The sequence below is a fragment of the Rhinolophus hipposideros genome (genome assembly GCF_964194185.1).
Source record: "Rhinolophus hipposideros genome assembly, chromosome: 6".
Lineage (NCBI taxonomy): Eukaryota > Metazoa > Chordata > Mammalia > Chiroptera > Rhinolophidae > Rhinolophus > Rhinolophus hipposideros.
This window is the reverse complement of record NC_138052.1, coordinates 72,511,878-72,533,502: the sequence shown is the minus strand read 5'-3', so window position 1 is coordinate 72,533,502 and position 21,625 is coordinate 72,511,878. Positions and strand designations below refer to the sequence as shown.

Below are 21,625 nucleotides of genomic sequence, written 5' to 3'. Positions count from 1 at the left end.
CCTAGCATGATTTTTAATAAGGCATCCCCTGAAAATAAGCCCTAACGCATCTTTTGGAGCAAAACTTAATATAAGACCCAGTCGCATTTTCGGGGGAACACGGCATTGTTTTAAAATGTGTACTAAGTCTAGTGAACCCTGACATGGCTTTTCATGCCACTCACACAAAGAGCTATCCTCTTAACAACGTCCTATAAGATTCTAAACAATTTGCCCTTCCTTATCTCTGTGACCTTACCCACTATTACCCCGTACTACACTGGCTTCTGGGTTGTCATTGGCACACACAGACATGCTTCCTCCTTAAGGCCTTTGTATTGGCTGTGTTCCCTACCTAGAAAGTCTTCCCTCAGATAGCTGAATGTCTAAATCCTTCATCTTCTTCAAGTCACTCTTTAGATGACATAATCTCAATGTAGCCTAATTTTACCACCCTTTCTTAAAACTGCAAACTTTCTTACTAACTTTACCTTACCCTATTTTGTTGCCCCAGCTCATAGCTTTTTCTCACCTTCTAACATACTCTGTAATTTACTTATTAATTTGCCTGTCATGTCCATAGGCCATACAAGTGTAGGATGAGTGACCTCTCTTTGTTTAAAATGGATGATACCAAGTGTCCAAAGCAGTTCCTGGTACTGACCAGATGCTGGATAAATATTTGTTCAATGAATTAATGAGAAAAATGAAATGCATAAATCAAATCAAATCAAAGATGCATCATTAACCTAAACATAAAAACAAAAATGAAAACCTTCTAAAAGAAAACATAGGAGAATACCTTTGCAACTTTGGGGTAGACAGATTTCACAGCTAGGACACAAAAATCACAAACCAAAAAAAAAGAAATAATAATTGGACTTAATCAAAATTAAAAACTTCTAATCATGAAAAGATATCATTAAGAAAATGAAAAGGACATATATCAGCTGAAAATATCCTCAGTACATATATCTGACAAAGGACTTATACAAAGAATATACAAAGGATGCCTATAAACCAATATCTCAATTTTAAAAAGGGCAAAACACTCAATCTCTTCACAAAAAGGGATACACAAAGGGCTAAACAGCACATGAATGAATGCTCAAAATCATTAGTTATCCAGGGAAATGCAAATTAAAGTCAAATAAAACACCATTATACAACCACTAGAATGCCTAAAAGTGAAAAAAGTAACCATACCAGTTTAGCTAAAGATGGAAAGTAACTGGAACTCCCATTTCTGGTGGGAGTATAAAATGGTGTAATCACTTGGAAAACAATTTGGCAGTTTCTTTTAAAGTTAGACACAGATTTATCACATGGCCCAGCCATTCCTCTGGAGAGAAGTGAAAACATATCCACAAAACTCCTTGTACAAAAATGTTCAGATTTATTTTTAATAGCCAAAAGCTGGACATAAACCAAAATTCCATCAACAGGTTAACTGACAAACAAATTGTGCTATATTCACACAGTGGAATGCTAATCCCCAGTAACAATGAACTATTGATACAAGCAGAAATTTCAAAAACATGTTGAGTAAAAGATGCCAGGCATTAAAGCATATACAGTATTTCATTTATACACAGTTCTAGATCACTGGCTGTCTTTTAGAAGACTGACTACAAAGGGAAACAAAGGGAACCTTCCTAGGTGATAGAAATTTCTTTTTTTTTTTTAAAGATTTTATTGGGGAAGGGGAACAGGACTTTATTGGGATACAGTGTGTACTTCCAGGGCTTTTTTTTTTTCTCCCAAGTCAAGTTGTTGTCCTTTCAGTCTTAGTCGTGGAGGGCGCAGCTCAGCTCCAGGTCCAGTTGCCGTTTCTAGTTGCAGGGGGCGCAGCCCACCGTCCCCTGCGGGAGTCGAACTGGAAACCTAGTGATTAAGAAGACGCACTCCAAACAACTGAGCCATCCCGGAGCTCAGAGGCAGCTCAGCTCAAGGTGCCGTGTTCAATCTTGGTTGCAGGGGGCGCTGCCCATACTTGAGGAATTGAACCGTCAACCTTGTGACTGAGAGCCCACTGGCCCATGTGGGAATCGAACCGGCAGCCTTTGGAATTAGGAGCACGGAGCTCCAACCACCTAAGCCCAAAATTCCCTATTTTTTTTATTAGGATAGTAGTTACATTAATGTTTGCTTGTATCAAAACTCATCAAATTGACACTTAAATTCTGTGCATTTATGGTAAGTTACATCTCAAAGCTGATTTGAAAAAACTATGATTCATCAGAAATGTCTTTTTAAATATGAACTGCATCATAAAAACGATGCTCAAATTTGTTTCCTTCACCTCCTTAATACTTCTTTACTCTAGTCAATTTCAACATGACACTCAGGAGTCTTAGATCCTTAGTCATTAAATACCATTAGCTAGGAACTGCTCTTGGATAAAAGGAACTCAAGTAATTTATTTCCCTAAAATAAAAGCATTACACTACAAATCAGAATTCCTAAAAGAATGTTCCCAGAATATGCAGACTGCTGACCTTTTGTGTATTTGTTTTTCTATTAATATCCTGTTCCACAATCAGATGGTAAATTGCCACTATCTACATCATCACTGAGAAATAAGATGGAAATATTTCAGAAAAAGAACTATCTTGTGAGAAATTTTCTCAAGGGTTTCATTACTTGCTTTTATCATTTCCAACTAGAATGTTATTCATTCATTCATTCATTCATTCATTCATTCATTCATTCTTTCATTCTTTCAGCCAGCCAGCTAGCCAACCATGCATTCAGGATAGGACTCCAGAAATACAAGTAGCTGGAGTTTTCCTTATCACTATTCCTCTTTAATAAAGCAAAGGATTATTTCTCTGTAAAAGTTGAAAACAAAACAGTCTCATAATGCCATAAAGAATTAATGCATTTCTCCTCATAGTTTATTTAAGAACTCTACAGTATCTGGTTCAAAATCTAAAGGTCAGTCTTACAAGTGTTTGGCAAATACAGAGTTCTCCTAGGAAGTTGAGCAACCATAAGGAAAGAAAAGGCACTTACATTTGGCAATGTTTCATTTATTAACAAATAAAGCAGTTAGTTTTTTGAGCATCTGCCAAATGCTAAGTACTATAGCAGGCATTGAAAATACATACACACACACACACACACACACACACACACACACACACACAGTGCCAAAATGCCAAAAAAATGTATACACATTTTAAGAAAGGAAAAAAACTATTAAAATTATAATATTCTATATATACTGATAACAAAAGTCACGTTTGACTTCTGCAATTACAAGAGGTGCCCAAAGTAGTTACCATCAGCGTCCAGACACTTCTGATTGTGGCGAACTATTGCTTGAGCAAAGTTGACCAAAGTGCCCACTTGTATGCATTTTTTTTGGCACCCCAGTATACATATCATCCCATTTACTTCTTACAACTACCCAGAGAAAGTTTTATTTTCCCCCTTTTAAAGGTTAGAAAAGGGAAGTTCTAAGGATATATAACTTGCCCAGAGTCATATAGCTAGTAATTGATAGTGCTGGGTTTAAAATGCAATGAATCCAACTGTGCTCTTTTCATGAAACAACACTACACTACTACACTGTCTTTCAACCATAAGCAGGAATAAAATGGTGCTTAGTGGGCAAAAAGTAGGGAAGAGTTTAGTCAGAATCAGTCAACTCAGGGCCATAAACAGTTTAACACAAAACAGCCATATACCACACAGTCTGAGTAAAGCCTTAGTAGAGGGTCTATATTTTACTGGCAAAGGTCATAAAAAGATCTCCACACTCTCAGAAACAATATTAATTGAATCTCAAGCTTAGTTACTTATCTGGTTAACAGAGTATATTAAAACATCACAAGATGGTTTATCTCCACATTCAAACTATACTTATTAACACAGCACACAAATGTATGAAGTACCACAGGAGCACTGGGGCCAAATTATGTAGACCCTAATCTCTGTTCGATCACTTTCTAGAATAAGTTACCCTGTTTGCACATCAGTTTCTTCCTCTTTAAAAAAGGAAATAATAGTACCTTTCTTTGGAGGGCTGTTGTGAAAATTAAATAAACTAATACGTGTCAAAGGCTCAGAACACAATGCCTAGCACATAGTATATGCTCAATAAGTATTAACAAATACTATTTTTATAACCTACTGTGTGCCAAAATTAGGAAATTCCCACAAAATAGGTATGTTCCGCACTACACATAAACATATTTAAATATTTCATCAGCCCACTTGACACATTTTAATTGTATAATCTTCCTTTCAAATCTCTTTCTATTTACTATCAGTGTCACTTTGGTAGGTTCATCTCTGACCTGTTTTTCATCGATAAAATGAAGATAATACTTCCTATCTCATAGGGTTGTTGAGATCACTGAATGAAATAATAAATGCAAGGCATTCAGCAATGCCTGACATTTAGCAAATACTCAAAACATGTTGGCTATCATTATTAAGATACAGACTTAACTATCAAGTTGGTCATGATCCAATGTAGTAAAATAAGCAATTGTAAAATAATTACAAAACCAACTTTATTGATTTTGCATTCAGATATTCACCCAATCATCTGCCATTGTTTAAGATGAATACAGTCTTTCATTTGGACTGCTGTACAGCTTCCTACTGGTCTCTACAGCTTCAGCTTCTCCCACCTACAGAGAGCTACTAGTGGAATTTGTTAAATTTAAATCTAATCATATCTTCTCTCCTGTTCAAATCCATTCATTCGATGGCTCCCCACTACCATAAAATAAAGTCTATAAACACTTAAACATGTGCTGTTCAATACAGTGGCCATTAACCAAATATGATTATTTAAATTACAGAAAAGCCTCCTTTTATCATCTCATAACATCCACTCCCCTGCTGGGAGGCTTTAGCAGGTCATGGAATTACAGAATCTAATTTCAACTAGTTCTTAAGGGGAGGGGGGACAGATGGGACTAGGGGGAACACCTTACTTCCTTCACACAATAGTTGAGTTGTAGTATTCCTTCAAGTTTTAAAACTATAAACTTTTAGACACATGTACATATTTCAGCCACATGTTGGGCAGCTTCCAACTTACATGAGTTGTATTTTAAAAGTTCATTTAAATCAGTTATATTCATAACATATTCTCTAACATCCTACCAAAACAAGATAAATTCCTCCCCCATGGAAACTTTATTATTAATGATGATTAGTCTTTCAGGCCAGCTCTCAAGTTTTTGTGATAGAACCCAGACACTTCAAACAGCATTTAATAAGTACACACCAACCACGTACCAACCGAGGATAGTGCTAGACTCTATGAATAGGAAGATAAATAAAACATAATTGTATGTCAATTATACCTCAATTTAAAAAAATAACAATCTTGTCCTCAAAGTGCTTTTTGCAATAGAAGAGAGGCATAAACAAATAAATGCGAAACAGCATGAGAAGTAAAATAGTTGTTACAAATATTTAAATAATACAAAGAAAAGAGTTACTGTCAGTTAGAGGTAACTGAGCAGCAGAAGCACGCTCAACTTTTCATAGATCATAAGCAAATATTGTCACAGAGAGAGGAGGGAAGAACCGAATTCCCAGACAGATAGCAAATAGCAAGATACATTCCAAGATGTACAATATTTGGTATTGTTCCAGTGTGGAAATGACAGGAAGCAAAGGGACAGGTGCATAGGATTATAAAACTGTAGAAGTCAGCATTTTCCTAAGCAAGCACTTAGGAACACTGTTCATTTGGATGAGAATGCATGTGATTTGAAAAGTTTAAAAAAAGATGGCTGTGTTTAATCAAGTTTGAGAAGCACTAATCAAGCAAAGTTAAATGAGGTTTTTAATAATATATTATCTTTGAGATAAAATATGGCTGTGAATATTTCCAAAACATATATAACAAAAAACTTTATCTTCCTGATTCAATTTCATAATTTTATCAAAGAACCCACTTTTTATTTGGTTGATCGTTTCCATTATGTGTATTATTTCATTAACTTCTGCTCTTTCTAAAAGCATTCTATTAAACAAAATTTCAAACATACATAAAAGTAGAATGGTATAATGACTCAGCTCCAACAATTATCAGATCATGCATTATCAATCTTCTTTCACCTCTATCCCCATCCTCAACTGGATTATTTTTAAATAAACCCAGATATTATTTCACCCACAAATATTTCAATATATATCCCTAAAAGATCTTTTAAAAATATGACAATATTATCACACCTAAAAATTTAGCAGTTCCTTAATATTGGTGTTCATATTTTCTTGCTTCACTCTTAAATGCCTTTTTTAACTGTTTGATAAGATCAGGATCCAAATAAAGTCCATAAACTACAACTTATTGATATATCTTAAGGCCTTTTAATCCTATAGGTTTCTATTCTATTTCTTCTTTTGCCCTGATTTGTTGAAGACACTGGGTCGTTTGTGATGGAATATTTCTGACATTAGGGATTTTGCTGACTGCATATCCTCATGTCACCTAACATGTTCCTCAGTCTCTGTATTTCCTATGAGTTAGTCGATCTAAAGACTATCAGATTTAGGTTCAATTTTTTTGACAAAAAATATTACATAGTTGTTATATACGGCCTTCAGAAGTATATATCTGGTTATCTCTTTTGTGATATAGAAGTTACTGACCAGTATTTCCTAGATCCAGCATTTTATTATGACAAATTTCTGCAATAATCCTTACAATTTCCTATGATACTACAATGACCACTAGAAAGATTTGCAGAAAAAAGAACTATTCATTTACTCTCAATCTCACTTCCAGATTTTTAAGATTACATCCAGATATGGAGTGTATTTATGCTATTCATCCCAAGATGTATATAATGAATGACTTATTCAAATTAAACATATCCCTTAATACTTGTCAACCTTACGTATTTCCTGCAACAACTGAAAAATAAACAATTTAAGAATTTTCACATTGAAGAAAAAAATCTTACAATTTACTTTGTGTTATTTTCTTACCTTCTTAAAATGGATGATACATTAATAATGTATTCCTGCATAACAAATTAAACAAACTAAACTTAGGGGCTTAAACAATTTAGGGTCAGGAATTCAAAAGTCGCTTTGATGGGTGGTTTGGGGGCAGACTGTCTCTTGAGCCTGTAATGAAGATGTCAATAGGGCTGCGGTCATAGCAAAGCCTGACTGGGCTGGAGAACTCCTCTCAACTTCACTCACATGGTGGTTGTCAAGGTGTCAGTTCATCACAACATGGGCATCTCCATAGGCTGCTTACAACGCAGCAGCTGGCTTCCCCGCAGAGCGAATGATCCAGGAAAAAAAAAGTAACTGAGATGGAAACAACAGTATCTTTTCTAATTTTGGAAATGACATACCATCACTTTTGCCAAATTTAATTGGTCACAGACGAACCCTGGTACAAGTGGGAGAGGACTACAAAAGGGTGTGAATACCAGTATGTAGGGATCTTGAAGGCTGGCTACCACAGATGACTAGTTCATTTTTAGCCTTTTTATCTTTTCTAACATATTTAAAGTCATACATTTGCCTAAAAAGTGCTGTAGCTGCCCCAATCAGAATCTAAAATGAAGTACTTTATCATTCAGTTCCAAAAAATGTTTAATTCTCCTTTACTTGTTCCGTAATCAAAGGTTTAAGTGTATTTCATGGTTTCAAAACATTTTTTAAAACCTTTTGCTATTGAGTTCTTCCTTAACAATATTTTCTTCAGAAAACATACTCCATTATTTTGATCATTTGAAATTTGTTGAAACTTGCTTTAACGTCTGTTACATCATAATTTTTATAAATGTTTGCAAGTGTTTGAAAGGAATGTGTGCTGGGTATGATGTTCTACATAAATCCCTTATATCAAATTTGTCAATGTTATTTAAATCGTCTGTATCTTTATTAATTTTTTGTCTGTTCTACAATTACTGAGAAAAGTGTATTAAAAAAACTACTAACATTAAATTTTTTATAAACCTACTATGGTTGTCTTTATGTTCATTTCTCTGTAGTTCTGTCAATGTTTGCTTTGAGATTATTATGAGGTGCACACAAATTTAAAAGTTATTATTTTCCTTAAGTAAACTGTTTTTGTTTTGCTAAAAATGGATTTCACTTTTCTCTTTGAAAAAAAAATCAGTGTTTTTTTTTTTTTAAAGATGTCAATCCATTACCATCCACCATTACTAAAAAATCAGCTATTAGTTGGTCATCCTTTTGGAGTTACTCTTTTTTCCTCTGGCAGCATTTAAGATTTTTCTCTTTGGTTTTCTGAAAAATCACTATGGTTTCACTATGATGTATCTTGATGTGCAATTTATTTATTCTTGAGATTCACTGGACTTTCATCAAAAGCTCTCACCTGTACTCTCTTCAAATGCTATATTTATTCCCTTTCTTTCTCTCCTCTCCTTTTCAGAGTCCAATTAAACGTGTTAAACTTTTTCACACTATCTTCCGTATCCCTTAACCATCCTTCCATATTTTCCATCTCTTTGACTTCCTAGGATGTATTCTAAAATTCTTGTGATATCCCTTCTAATTCTCATTCTCTTCAGCTGTCTAAACTCGTGTTAACCCCATTATTGGATTTTAATGATCATTATTGGGGTTTTTTTTTCCTATTTTTAGACATTCTATATCCTTTTTAAAACTGTTAGGTCAGTTTTTATATTGTATTTCTCTGATTCTGAGATGTATTGTTTTACATTTTGGCATCTTTGAAATCAAAATGCATTTTACAATTGCTCTCAGAGAGGCTGCTAGGAGACATTCTTGTCATTATCAGTGCAAACCTGGCAATAGGTGTTCATATTGATGTCCTTTCACTAGATTTACATACACAGCTGGTACTACAACATATTGAGATTAATTTTTCAAAATGTCTTAAAAAATTATACTATGGTTAAGCAACAGAATGAAGTTATTGTGTACACAAAAAGGCATGAAAACGGGGGTATAATTTAACATTAATGATACAAATATTCGCTACTGTAGAAATGACTACAATTTTACGTTGTCTTGCAAAGCAACAGTTAAGTACTTCACAAACTTGTGAATGAGAGATACTGAAATATATGCAAAAAGAATTATCTATCATATACCAACACATGAAATTGAAATACATGCAAAAAGAAATGATCTGTCATATGTTAATCAAAGTAAATGAAGACAAAAGAATCTGCCAAGTCCCTTGGAAAGATAAAGAAATTTCAAAGCAATGAGAGAGTGATATGGTCGATTAACACATGAATTAAAGTATTAAGCTGCAATTTGGAAAAAACATTTGGTAACTACACTGACGTTTTCCTCTTCCAAAGGGACTTGCATTTACTTGTAACCAAGCATCAGTCTAGTCTGTATGACTTGGGATTTTCTGGATTTTTCCTATGAGGAAAGGTAAATTTTATTTGCTAATCCATGAAACAATCAACTCATGATAATATACTCTCAGGGACTTTCCACCTCTCTGCTCTGCTTAACACAAAGGCACTTTTCCCCAAAGTCCCCAAGTGAAGGAGGGAGAGTGAGGTAGGTTTGCCTACCATTAATCTAAGGGTGTACACCTTTGGGGGTCATAAGGAAAATTCTACTAGACTTCTCACTCTGGTTAGTCCCTTGGCTTTGACTTCTGTCCAACCGCAAGGCCATAACAAAAGTTCAAGTTCACCAAGAAAAGTGTCTTCCATCCTCATCTAAGTTCCTGCTTTCGCTAAGATTTTACCTCATAATGGCTTACTATCTTACCAGCTTTTCAATGCTACTGTTTCTTAAATTTCATCTAAAGTTTTAAATTATTTTCACAAGGAGCGTTTTGAACAACCTAGCCTAATTTATTACCAAATCGAAAACCTACACTAGGATCACTTTTCCTTTGTACTTTGGTCATGCCTTATATGTGCCTGGAATGTCTTATGTGACTATTGAACTACTACCCATTTCTTTAAAACCTTGATCCCATTCTGCCTCTTCAACTAAGAAATCCCTGATGACTTCCTTCATCTTCCCTTAGATCTCATATCAGGGCCTACTACATAAGTGGGAAACTGACTCTAATGGAAAAGCATATCCACAGATGCAGTCAGTCAATTAAATAGATGAAAGATAAATTTTGACGAAAGGCAAACCTGTTACATCATGGTTGGAAGTCATTTTAATACAAACAAAAGTAGCAATATTCTAATAGAGCTCTATATATAGAATACACCAATCCCGAGTAAGGAAGATTTCAAATTTTATTTTAGGTATTTCTTAAATTTTAAATAACTCTTTATTCAGATAAGTACTTTAACAATGTTCCAGGTTTGATCGATATAGTGTAGAAAATTCACGATTAAAGTTAGCAAGTCTTTAAAAAGCTAACATCTAGAATGTTGGAATGTTAGGTATAATACATCTTGTTGCGTTAATTTTGTGTTCATCTTAGAGTTTCATGCAGTGGACAGGTAAAGAAACTTCTGATTCAAGTGTTTTTGGGAGGTCAGTCAAGTGATCCAATGTACCCCTGATGTGTGGGATATCAACAGCAGAGAAGTTTGTGCATATGTGGAAATGGGGTACATAGGAATTCTCTTTAATTTCTGCTCAATATTTCTGTAAACCTAAAACTGCTCTAAGAAATAAAGTTTATCAATGTAAAAAATAACCAAATAAAAAGGAAAATATGAAACTCAAGGAATAAAATGACAATAAATAACATGCATACAACAGGCACCCAATAAAAACTGGTTAAGTTGGACTAAAGTGAATTCTTAGAAAACAAAGTATATCACTATGTATTAATTAAATATAACATTGGCACTTTTTAAATGTAGCTTAAAAGTACAAAATTATGTTCAAGTTTCATGCCAGGCTGAAGCTTTTCAAATATAGTATGATTTATAGTAGTAAGTGTAATTTACACTTTTCAATCACATCCACAAAGTACTTTAACTAAAAATCTCTGAAATAAAATTTTGACTTTCTTTCTACATCTGAATTTTCTACAATTAACTTGCATGTCTTAAATTTTAAAAAAATTAAAGGATAAAGGTAAAACATCACTACTTAGAACATTTTCTTAGAACATAAATCTAAATTACGTCAATATATTTTTATCTGCAAAACAAAGTTCATTTACTAGAAAATTGTTTATTTCAATTTTATATTTTGACAAGAATCCTATGTCAAAATTATTCAATGAAAAAGTATAAATGTATCTCACAATGACATCATAAATTTAAAAAGTACATATCTTCCCTGCCATTCAAATGTTTAATGTCAGGAAAGGTTATGTAGTAGTTAAATTAAATGCATCAAATAAAACTACAATTTTTTTACAGAGGCAAACTGTTTTGAAATGCTTGGATGACTTTTGTGTGAGAAGCAGGGATCAGCCAATGCTTTGATTCAACCTAAGCATAGATAAACTACCTGTTTGAACCTAAGTCAGAAGACATAAATTTAAAAAAATATGTTGATAGTCCTTAGATATAGATAAGAAAAAGTTATTTTCAGTATTTTAAAAGATAGCACAGTCTATATAAAATACATGTAACGACAGAACTCCATTTCCCTTACTGAAAAAGAAGTGGCACATTATAAGGTGAATTCCTTTCGTTTTAATAAAAGCTGAGAGAGAGATAAGGAAACCACTGCTGCTTACTAACTCTTGTCTGAATTCTGACACCTTCAAAGGAGTTCACATATAGTTATGGCAGATTTCAGTCATTTCACATAGTTTCCCACATCGTAATAGATTTTGAATGACGAGAATAAAATTGTCACAAAAAATGAATTCTATTTGCACAAAATAAATCAAAAGTATAAAAGAGAAAAAGTAAGTTAAGCAAGCCAAACACTATATTCAGATACTATAAGGCACTAAACTATAAGCATTTTATTTCGTATCTTTAAAAATGAAGGACTATTGGGAATTAAGTACAGCACCTGATTTCCAAATGTACCTGCTTAAAATCCAAAATGATGATTCTAATAAAGGAAATTAAACTGGCAATTACTAAATACCAATAATTAAAGCAAGTGATGATTCTTTTCAACTATGCTAAGTCTTACTAATATTTTTCTAGAACTTAGTAATAGTCTAATTATACATGTCTTAACATACACACACACACACAAAACTATTCTTAGTAGTTGTAGAAATATATTCTAACAGGGGCAAACATGCAATATTAACAATGTCACCAATATATTTAAGAAGAAATGAATAAGGAAACAAAATATCTATCATAAATTAATCTATGAGTTGAAGAGGTTATACATACACTTATTCATGCCTCAGCCCCAAAGTCTGAAGCTAACCAAACAGGAAACCCCAGTCTTTTTCCCACTAAATTGAGGAGCAAGACAAGTATGTTTCCTATTTCAAATACTATAGAACATCCTGTTGGAGCTATTAGACAATACAAGTAAACAACTGGTGGCAGAAGAATTAGAAGGGAAGAAAAGTCTCCACTTTTTACAGGGAACTCTCTACATGCAGAAAGCCAGATGAGGGAGTTGTTGAGCCATGAGGAAGTACATAGTCTCTACTGCCCTTTAGATGCAGCAAAAACAAAAACAAAAAGGCTAGAAAAAGAACCTCCAAGAGTATGGAGCCAAGAGCAATAGAGAACAGCGGCCTGTATAGCTACGCGCAAAAAAACAGAACCAAAGTCAAATAAATCATGGAACATTCCTTGTCTGAGGTTAGGGGGACCAGGCAACACTTGCCTAGTCTTCAGAACTGCCATGGACCAGTGCCTCCTATGCATCTCCCATTTACCTCTTTTTCAAGAATCTTTATTGTGGCATTCCTATCTCAGTTTCATCACTGTGTGTTGGGTTTGCGCGGGGCAGATATTGAGTGTCTTTTGAGGTCACAGGTCTCAGTATGACTATAAACCACAATTGGACCTGACGTATATCACAAGATCTGGTGTTTCAAGACTGACCTCGTGACTGGATGAGACTTTTGGAGTTTTTAAGACAGACATGAAGTAGATATTGCATATGGGAGGAATATGAATAATTGTAAGCAAGAAATAAGACAATGGTAGGCTGGATTCTTGGTCCAAACTTTTCACTCCTTTGTAGAAAATTTGCTATGTAACTTAGCAATGGGAAAAGGAAGCTGTAGAAAAGGCAAAGATGCAGCAGTATGTCAGATATTGATCAAGGCTTGTGTTTCTGAAAGTGGGGTACAAGAACATTTGGGGTTATTAAAACTATTTTCCGGCTCCATAAATTCCATTTAAGAATTTTTAAAGTTTGTGTTAACATTACTATTAATTTTTAAATTAATTTAAGCATATTAGAATTGACTACCTTGTAACTGGTTTTATCACTTAATTTCAGTGATCACACTTGCACTGGTACCAAGTGATCATTAGTGACTGTTCAATTTGTAGAGCAGTATTTTTCAAATTACAGATGAATTCTTGGCAACCTGACAATTTTCAGATGTGTAGAGTAGTGCCATGTGAAGTGTGGTCCACAGAATAAAGGTACTTGCCAGATAAGTACAAAAATCAAGAGTAAATATTTTAAAACTTTATTAATAAAAAAACTTTGGTAATAATTTTAAGTCCGTTGAATTTAATTGAAAAATTAATGAGGGCTGTATTTTTTAACATCTTTTCCCCCACTTTTTAGAACTATTTTGCTAACGCCACTAATAATCTCTTAACTGTCAAATCTAATACATGCTCCACAATGCTTTTTTTCACTGCTATGTTGAATTTTACACTACTGACTATTCACTCCCTTTTTTATAGCCTCCCTCTATTTTCTGAAGCAACCACCCAACTCTTGGTTCTACTACCATTCAAACTCCTTAGAAACTCTTCTTCCGTTTTCCTCTTCTTAAATGATAATGTTCTCCAGGACTTCCTGACTTTGACCTCCTTCTCTTTCTTACTCTGATATAGTTTTTCAATAAGTGCCAAAATAGTGATTCTCAAATCTTTATTTCCAGCACAGACGGCCATTCCGGACTCCATTATGTGAGGTTCTGTTAGTCTACCGTGATGTCCCACAGACACTGAGAACTCACATGTTCACCTGAAAAATCTAATGAACCTGTGCTAGCTAACTTGGACGACCAAGCACTAGTTTCCAAAACAAAAAAAGAAACCTGAAAATTATTTTAGACTCCTCCTTTTCCCTCATGCTCCACATTTACACATTTAAGTACTATCAATTCTACCTTCTACCAGGGAAATTTAAATTTCAATATTCGAAAGGAAAGAATAAGAAATTTTCACCCATCTTACTTTACATTTTATAGTGCGTAAGCTCCTCAAGTAAAGCCACAAAGGTAACTTTCCTTTCCTAAAAGCTACTCTCATGTCAACAGATACAAAATATAAATTTCTTGCTTTCACACCCAATTTCCAAAAATGAGGATGAGCTTGGTAACTACTATTGAGCTCTTAATGATTTTAATTTGCTTCGAGTCAAACATCACTTTCCTTACACACAAAGTCATGATTAAACCACAGAAAATTAAGGGCCATTTCTACATTCTGCACATACCAAGACTTACTGAATGTGGGTTAAATTATAAGGGGTGATGTATGTTGGTGTATCTTACTAAAAGCTTCACTTAGGATTACAACCAAAATTTAAAAAATAAATTATAATTTTCTCATTAGAAGACTATTCATTCAACCAATTTTTTCCAAATCTATCTATAAAAGGAGGTACTTGTTTTTTATCTGAATATAACACCTCTGTATTATATTTTCTTTATGAAACAAAACTTTTATTCTAAAAGGAAGTTTTCTCTGAGCTCATTGCAAAACTATCTATTTCAGTCATATTCCAGATTTAGCAGGACAAAGGGCAATGGCAGGAAATGGAGCATCACCAAGGTCCAAAACAAACTTGGTTTAGAGTAAAAAAAACCTCATATCATTATTAGGATAATTAAGCACTATGCTTTAAAGCAAAAATAAATATAGATTAAAAATTCAGAGTTTCATAAGCATAACTTCACTACTGATTAAAAGACAAAAGAATATTGCCCTCTATTATTATACAACATAAAGACAAAATGGAAGTAATCATGACATACTCATGCTCATATATGCATTTTTTAAATACTAATAAAGATTACATTAAAAGATTATATTTTTATAGTTTACTCTTTCAATGCATTTAAATACAATCAGTTTTTTCTCACCAACTCTGAGAAATAAGCAAAACAGTTATTTTTTGCATTTGACAGAAGAAAAAAACTGAAAGATAAAGAAATTAGGTAACCTGTTTTCAGGTGGTTATGATCAGAAGCAAATGTGGACTAATCTTGGCTCTAATTCTACAGCTTCACAAAATTTTTCAGTATAAACTGAATTTCCAAAAAAATAAATAAATAAACCAGCTAATGACAAAAATGAACCATGAATTTCAACCCACATTGCCACATTTCAAAATGTCATGCTTTTGAGTGCCTTTGTATCTTTTTACTGAGTTAATGCATTTGATACTTTCCACTAGACAGAACAAAAATAGCTTAATCTTATCAAAGAATTTGATAAGCCTCTGAAAGGTTCAGTTTCTCTTCTGCATATTATGGTGACTAACTGTAGTACTCCCCAAAGGCTATATGTTGAACAGAAACATACCTTTATTCCTATCCAAAGAGAGCAGTGAGAGAGACTGTATGATACTTACTATGTCTGGTTCTATGCAATATATGAATTCCAAAAACTTGTATGACAATGTAGAAACCAAAACTGTTCTCAGCATTGTCTGTTACCAGAAGCACAATAAGTGAAGAAATGTCAAAAGATACAAGGAATAACAAGGTGTCTAAGAGATAACATAAACTCAAATCTTTAGATATTAAAAATAAAAGCAATCTGCCTTCTATACTTAAGAAAAATATGCTCAGACAAAAAGTAGTAGTTAACTACTAAACTAAACTCCAGAGATAAGATTAAACCTGTTCAAATTAATGTTTAACTTGTAAGAACTATATGAAATGCACTGTTAATAAACTCCTTGACCCTGGGTGGGGATGACCCATAACTGGAATAGTCTTATATATTAGTGAAAGAATCTGTCAAGCAGGAACGTTGTTGATATCCTGCCTGTATTATATAACGGTAACTACATGAGGTTAACAAATAACCTACTAGAAGATGAATGTTTCTAACAATGAAATTAAGTCCTATACCTAGCAGGAGAAAGTGAAAAGTCAGACCTAAATAGATTGCATAGAAAAACAAACTGCGAAGATTTTGTTAACCAAATTCTTTGCAAATATCGAGTTTAATATGTGGGGACCCATCTGCTAAAAACCTAAACCAGTAATTTATTTTAATTTTACTTAAAGGACTTAATCACTAATATTTAGCTCGCAACTGAATCCAGACTAATAGGAAGAAAACATACTTATATATTCTCTTAGTATTCCTTTGACCAAACAGTACTTACTACCCAAGGGTTATTTCTGATAAAGTCCTATTTAAACACCTACTGAACTTTTACAATGCTCAATGGAAATTTTTAAAACATCACATTACATAGAAACAGTATGATGATGCCTTACTATTGACCTATTGCTAATTTACAAGTACTGTAAAGCACCAGTGCTGAGGTTGGTTAGCATTGTGGCAAGTGAGGATGTCTTAACCTTAATGACCTGAAGCCCACCTTCAAGTATCTCCCAAGGCATCATCTTGAATCAGGTATGTTTACAATGTTTGGTATGGATAGCACACCAATTGGGCAGCAAAACAGTAGACAATGTTTACATTTTAATCATTAAAGAACTTGCTACTTAAGAAAAATAACTGGTCACCCTGGAAGGATGCTAGTGAATCAAGTCATTCTAAAAACCAAGAGAAAATCAAATACTTATTCTGCCTGCATTCCCTTTCAGGAACTGTCTCAAATAACTGATGAGGGGACATTTCTCTATATATGTTCTGCTAATAAATAAAGAAATCATAGAACTGGATATCACAGTTTTGCAAACTCCTAATGAAGTAATTAATGCATATAGGCAAAACTCACTGATGACCGAGACATTCATAAATTATTCTAGCCTCCCAGACCAAACAGAAGGGGAATCCATCAAGCCTCCACATCAGGGGTTTCCAAACTTTTTTCAACGTTTTTCACCAAGGGTCATATGCGGTAAAATACACAAACAGCCGGGCCACTCACTCGAGGTGAAGTACGTATTGCCTCACCTGGTTTATTTAAGTAAACTAAATATATTTTTGGAATTTGCTGCGGGCCAATTAACAATGGATCATGGGCTGCAGTTGGCCCGCGGGCCGCAGTTTGGACACTCCTGCTCTACGTCTTCCAGTTTGCAGGCACCAATAGAGAGGAACAAATAATTTAAACCAACGGAATTCAAGCAGCAAAACCCAGACTGAGAAAAGCTTATTAGTGTCAAAATCTGGCTTCTTCAACAAATAGAAGGAATAAAAAGTGTGGTGAGGAAGAACTTATAAAGACTTAACAGACATTTTCATCAAAACACAAACGTGTATACTTTGTTTATATATTGAGTCAAACAGCAGGAAAATAAAAACGTGATACCAGGAAAGTTTGAACACTGACCAGATATTTGATGACTTAAAGACTTATATTGTGATTATGTTTTTAAGAACTCTTATTTTATAACTATATTTTTAAATATTTATGGTAAGATAATATGTTGTCTGGGATTTGCTTTAAAATAATTCAGGGGTAGATATAAGGGTGGTGAAAGGTTTCAGACAAAACGTTACTGAAAATGAATTGATGATTGAAGCAGGGTGACAGATACAAAAGGGTTCATTATAGTATCCTCTGTTATTTGAGCCTGCTTGAAATTTTCCATAAGAAAAGCTTGAAAAAGAATGATGAGCTAAAAAGTTCTAGATGACAATCTATAGAATAAGGACAAAACAACTCAATGTCCTTCAGAGGTCAAAACAAGCTAACAAAAATCTTAGTGGTGAATTACACAAGCATTCTCATTGTACACAAACACTATTACTACTTGACAAATGAGAAAACTGAGACCCAAAAAGGTAAGTGTTGCTCAAGGTCACAAAACAGCAGCAGAGCCAAAACTAGATTCCACAATTCCAAGCCCAGAAATAGGTCCAAATCAGAGCTTAAGTAAAAGATCCGAGCAACCCTGAAGTAGTCTGAACGTCCATCAAAGGTGTTACAAAAAAAAAAAAAAAAGTGAAAGAAAAAAGCTAGAGTGAGAGCAGTAAAGCTAGAAAGCATAGAGAACTACTGGGTATTTGGTAGTCACCCTCACTAGAGAGCAGAAGCGTTAAATCTATGACACATACAGGGGTGCCAAAAAAATTCATACAAGAGGACACTGGTCAATGTTGCTCAAGCAATAGTTCACTCACCGTGTATCAGAAGTGTCTGGATGCTGATGGTAACCATTTGAGCATCTCTTATAATTGCAGAAGTCAAACGTGACTTGTATTCATCTTTTGTTATGGGTATATATTGAGTATTACAATTTTAATAGTTTTTTTCCTTTCTTAAAATGTGTATACATTTTTTGGCGACCTCTGTATTTGAGAGCTACTTGATTTCACGGTGTTTGCAGGAAAAAAGCTGTCTAGCTTAGAAGTAGCTCACTCATGAACTGGTGAAACATAAAATCATTTTAAATGACAATTTTTTTTGAAAATGGTTGAAAAAAAATTTTAATCTTATTAAGTGTCCAAGTGATTTAAATCTCAATTTAAGTGTAAAAATGGAACTTATCTTACTGTCCAATAGGCTTCATCATTTGACTGTGAAAGGCCTTCACTATTTACTTAGATTTTCATGAAGAGTAAGAAACCACGTTTATATTAAAAATCATTAAGAATAAAATTCTCTGTATGCCAACAAACTATACTATCTTTTCAATAAGCACAGTATCACTTAAATAATACACGAACACAACTTAGAAAAAACATAACTAATTAGTAAGACAATGTAACCCCATTTGCCTTTGGTCATTCAGAAAATCGTAAAACCTAGTAAGTTTGATGCATTTTTAAACAAATCATTTTCAAACTACTAGGCATTCCTACTAAAATGCATTTTAATTTTCGGCTAACATGTGTTAGTGACTATTTTCAAAAGTGTCTGGTGAATTGGATTCCTTTTTTATTGGAAGAGTGGTCTATTTATAAAAGACATTTCTGGCATTAAATTACACAAGACTAAAAGCTATTTTAAAAATCTACATTAAACATTTCAAAGTATATGTCTTTCGGTAATTGTAAGAAATATCAAACTAGAAAGTCAAAGAAAATTCCAGCGTGATTGCTAAAATTTAATATTACAGATAACTGAGATCATTTGTTAAAGAATAACTTGTTCTTTAAAGAGCTGAAAGTATAAAAATGGAGCCCAAAGGGATAATGCAGAAACAGAAGCTGAGACTTGAGAACTTCACCACACAGACCTAAAGTAACTTAAGTAGTAGATTAAAGTTGTTTCTCTGACCCTTGCCAATACCTTCAAAGTAGTAACGTAGCTCCTCACTTGAAAAACGTTCTTAAGCAGCACCTTTCTCCTCCAATAACCTAAAATCAGAGCTAACGTGTAAAAATTCAAAGAGAGAAAATTGTTTTTGAATGACAAAACCAAAAATATTAGTCATTATGGGTAAGACCATGGACTTTTATCAGTCAGTTACTGAGTTCCAAGCTCAGTTCTGCTACTCACTAGCCCCTTTAACCTCTGATCGGTTTTCTCATCAGTAAAAGGAGATAATTATACCCATCTGACAGGACTGTCCTGAGGATCAAATAAGACAATACCCAAAAACTACTAACATCAGGGCAAGCTTAAAGTAACCATCTCATATCAATAACCTTTTAATATAGTCAAAAACTTTTAAATAATTTAAAAGGTTAATTAAGGTTAAGAAAAATGCTTAATGCCCTTCTCGTAAAAATATCTCTATCCTCCTGCTTACAGAACAAAAAGAAAAGCACAAACAAAAATTAAAATATTTTATTTTTCTCTTAAGGACATAATTTTACTTATATAATTTTGGGATCACTGAAGACAACTATCAAATAAAAACCACACCCTACAGTTTTTAATAGCATACCGGTATTATGTGTGTGTGTTCAAACCTAAAAAAATGGGAAACAGAAAATCCCGTGTTTTTAAATTCTGATTCATTACTATCAATAAATACGCTTCTACCCATTAGTGATAATAAGACCAGTCATAAAATTTTATAACAAAGTATTTTAAAACTTAGAAATAAAAAAGAAAGCAGTTACCTTTGTACAATAAAGCATCCAAAGTTCAAAGAGCCTCTCCCTGGATGCCATTCTAGCTTTCACTGTGGCACTTTAATTTTTCATCAAAAAAGAAAATTATGTTCAAGACCACAGCATGTTCATTTTATTTCCCAAGTTTTTCAGCCGTTTACAGTAAAGCTCAAAGCAGTAGGGAAAACAAAAAGAAGTGAAACAAATGGACTGTCTTCTGGTCAATAAAATTCAGTTTCAGCAGTTACTCCAACTTAACTTCATCAATGGGAACTGGGCAATTGAATCTGTGAAAAAAAACATGCAAATATTTGCTAGAAAAAGGTCATACTAATAACCAGATTTATCAGAACTAGAGATTTATCTACTTCACTTCCCACATACAGCAGGCTAAGCTTTTACACTAATAGATAAGATTTCATAGAAACTTGTATTTCAGGAAAACGTTACAGCTAAGACAATATTTCACATCAACAAAGTCAGAACCATCTAGGGCAGACTCACAAAAATAAGTACACATAACCAAAAAAACTGCGTCGTTCTGTAATAATAAACAGCAACACGATGTTCCCCGTCATCTATTTTCTATAAACATAAAAGGCACACTTACTTCTGACATAGAGAATCCCTTAGAATTTTCTAGTCTGCTTCTTAAACTTGTTGGGAATGTTTGTCGTTGTGTTGTAGGGCAAGGGCGTGGGGAGGAGAGTGAGGAATTCCTGGTCTGTTTGTTTTAACAATCCTCAGAGAGTGAAAAATCAACCTGTCCACCTGGCCTCTCTACCTCTCCATCCAGGAAGAAAGAAAGCAGCACGCACGCACCGGCAAGGAAAATACCCCGGGAAAGCTTCCAAGTGTTTTCGGAGATCTTTAAATTCTCTCCTCGCATCCCAGACAACCGAAACGTAGGCAAACTTAAGGTTTGCCAAGATGCCAAGAGACGCTTTGGAAACGCGGCAATGCGAGAGCTCGGAGTCTGCCGACCCGCTATCCACGTCCGCCCGACCGCACAGGGACACACCCGGGTCAACCTCGCCCCTCACAGCCGCCCCTCACTCTACAGCGAGTCCCCCAAGCAGCACCCGGGGCCCTCCCACTTCTGCCACGCAGACCCCTGTACCCTACAACCCACTCCCCCTCACCGCGCTCACGTTGGGGGTTGCGCCGCCGCCGCAAGCCGACGTCTAACTTGCTTCCCTCGCCCCCTAAACCAACCCGAAGCCCCGTGTCACCCCGCCGCAACCTGGCGGGCGAGAGAGGAAGGAGGGGCGACAACAGCGCGAGGCGGGGCGCGAGGGCCAGGGGAAACCAGGGGCGGAGCTGTCCCCTCGGCTAATCGTTCCGACCTCTGAGAATTTATCCGGCCCCGGGGCAGTCACTGTTCATTGGTCGCGCATGCTGGGAAGGGGCGGGGTGGCCTGAAGCCCCGCCCC

At 34.7% G+C, this 21,625-nt stretch overlaps 1 protein-coding gene across 3 annotated transcripts in view; it reads right to left on the bottom strand.

The window, feature by feature from the left end:
- NBEAL1 (neurobeachin like 1) overlaps positions 1-21,437 on the bottom strand; it is a 145,976-nt gene extending 124,539 nt beyond the window's left edge. For 2 of the 3 annotated variants that reach the window (XM_081051453.1, XM_081051455.1), the window contains exons 1-2: positions 21,344-21,437; positions 20,202-20,479 (exon numbers count right to left, since the gene is read on the bottom strand). In XM_081051453.1, the coding sequence (XP_080907579.1) occupies positions 20,202-20,252 (51 nt within the window). In that variant the 5' untranslated portion in view covers positions 20,253-20,479; positions 21,344-21,437. Of the gene's footprint in view, positions 1-20,201; positions 20,480-21,334 lie in introns of all 3 variants that reach the window. The other variant, XM_081051454.1, reaches the window with a different exon arrangement.
- Between the last annotated feature and the right edge of the window lie 188 nt (positions 21,438-21,625).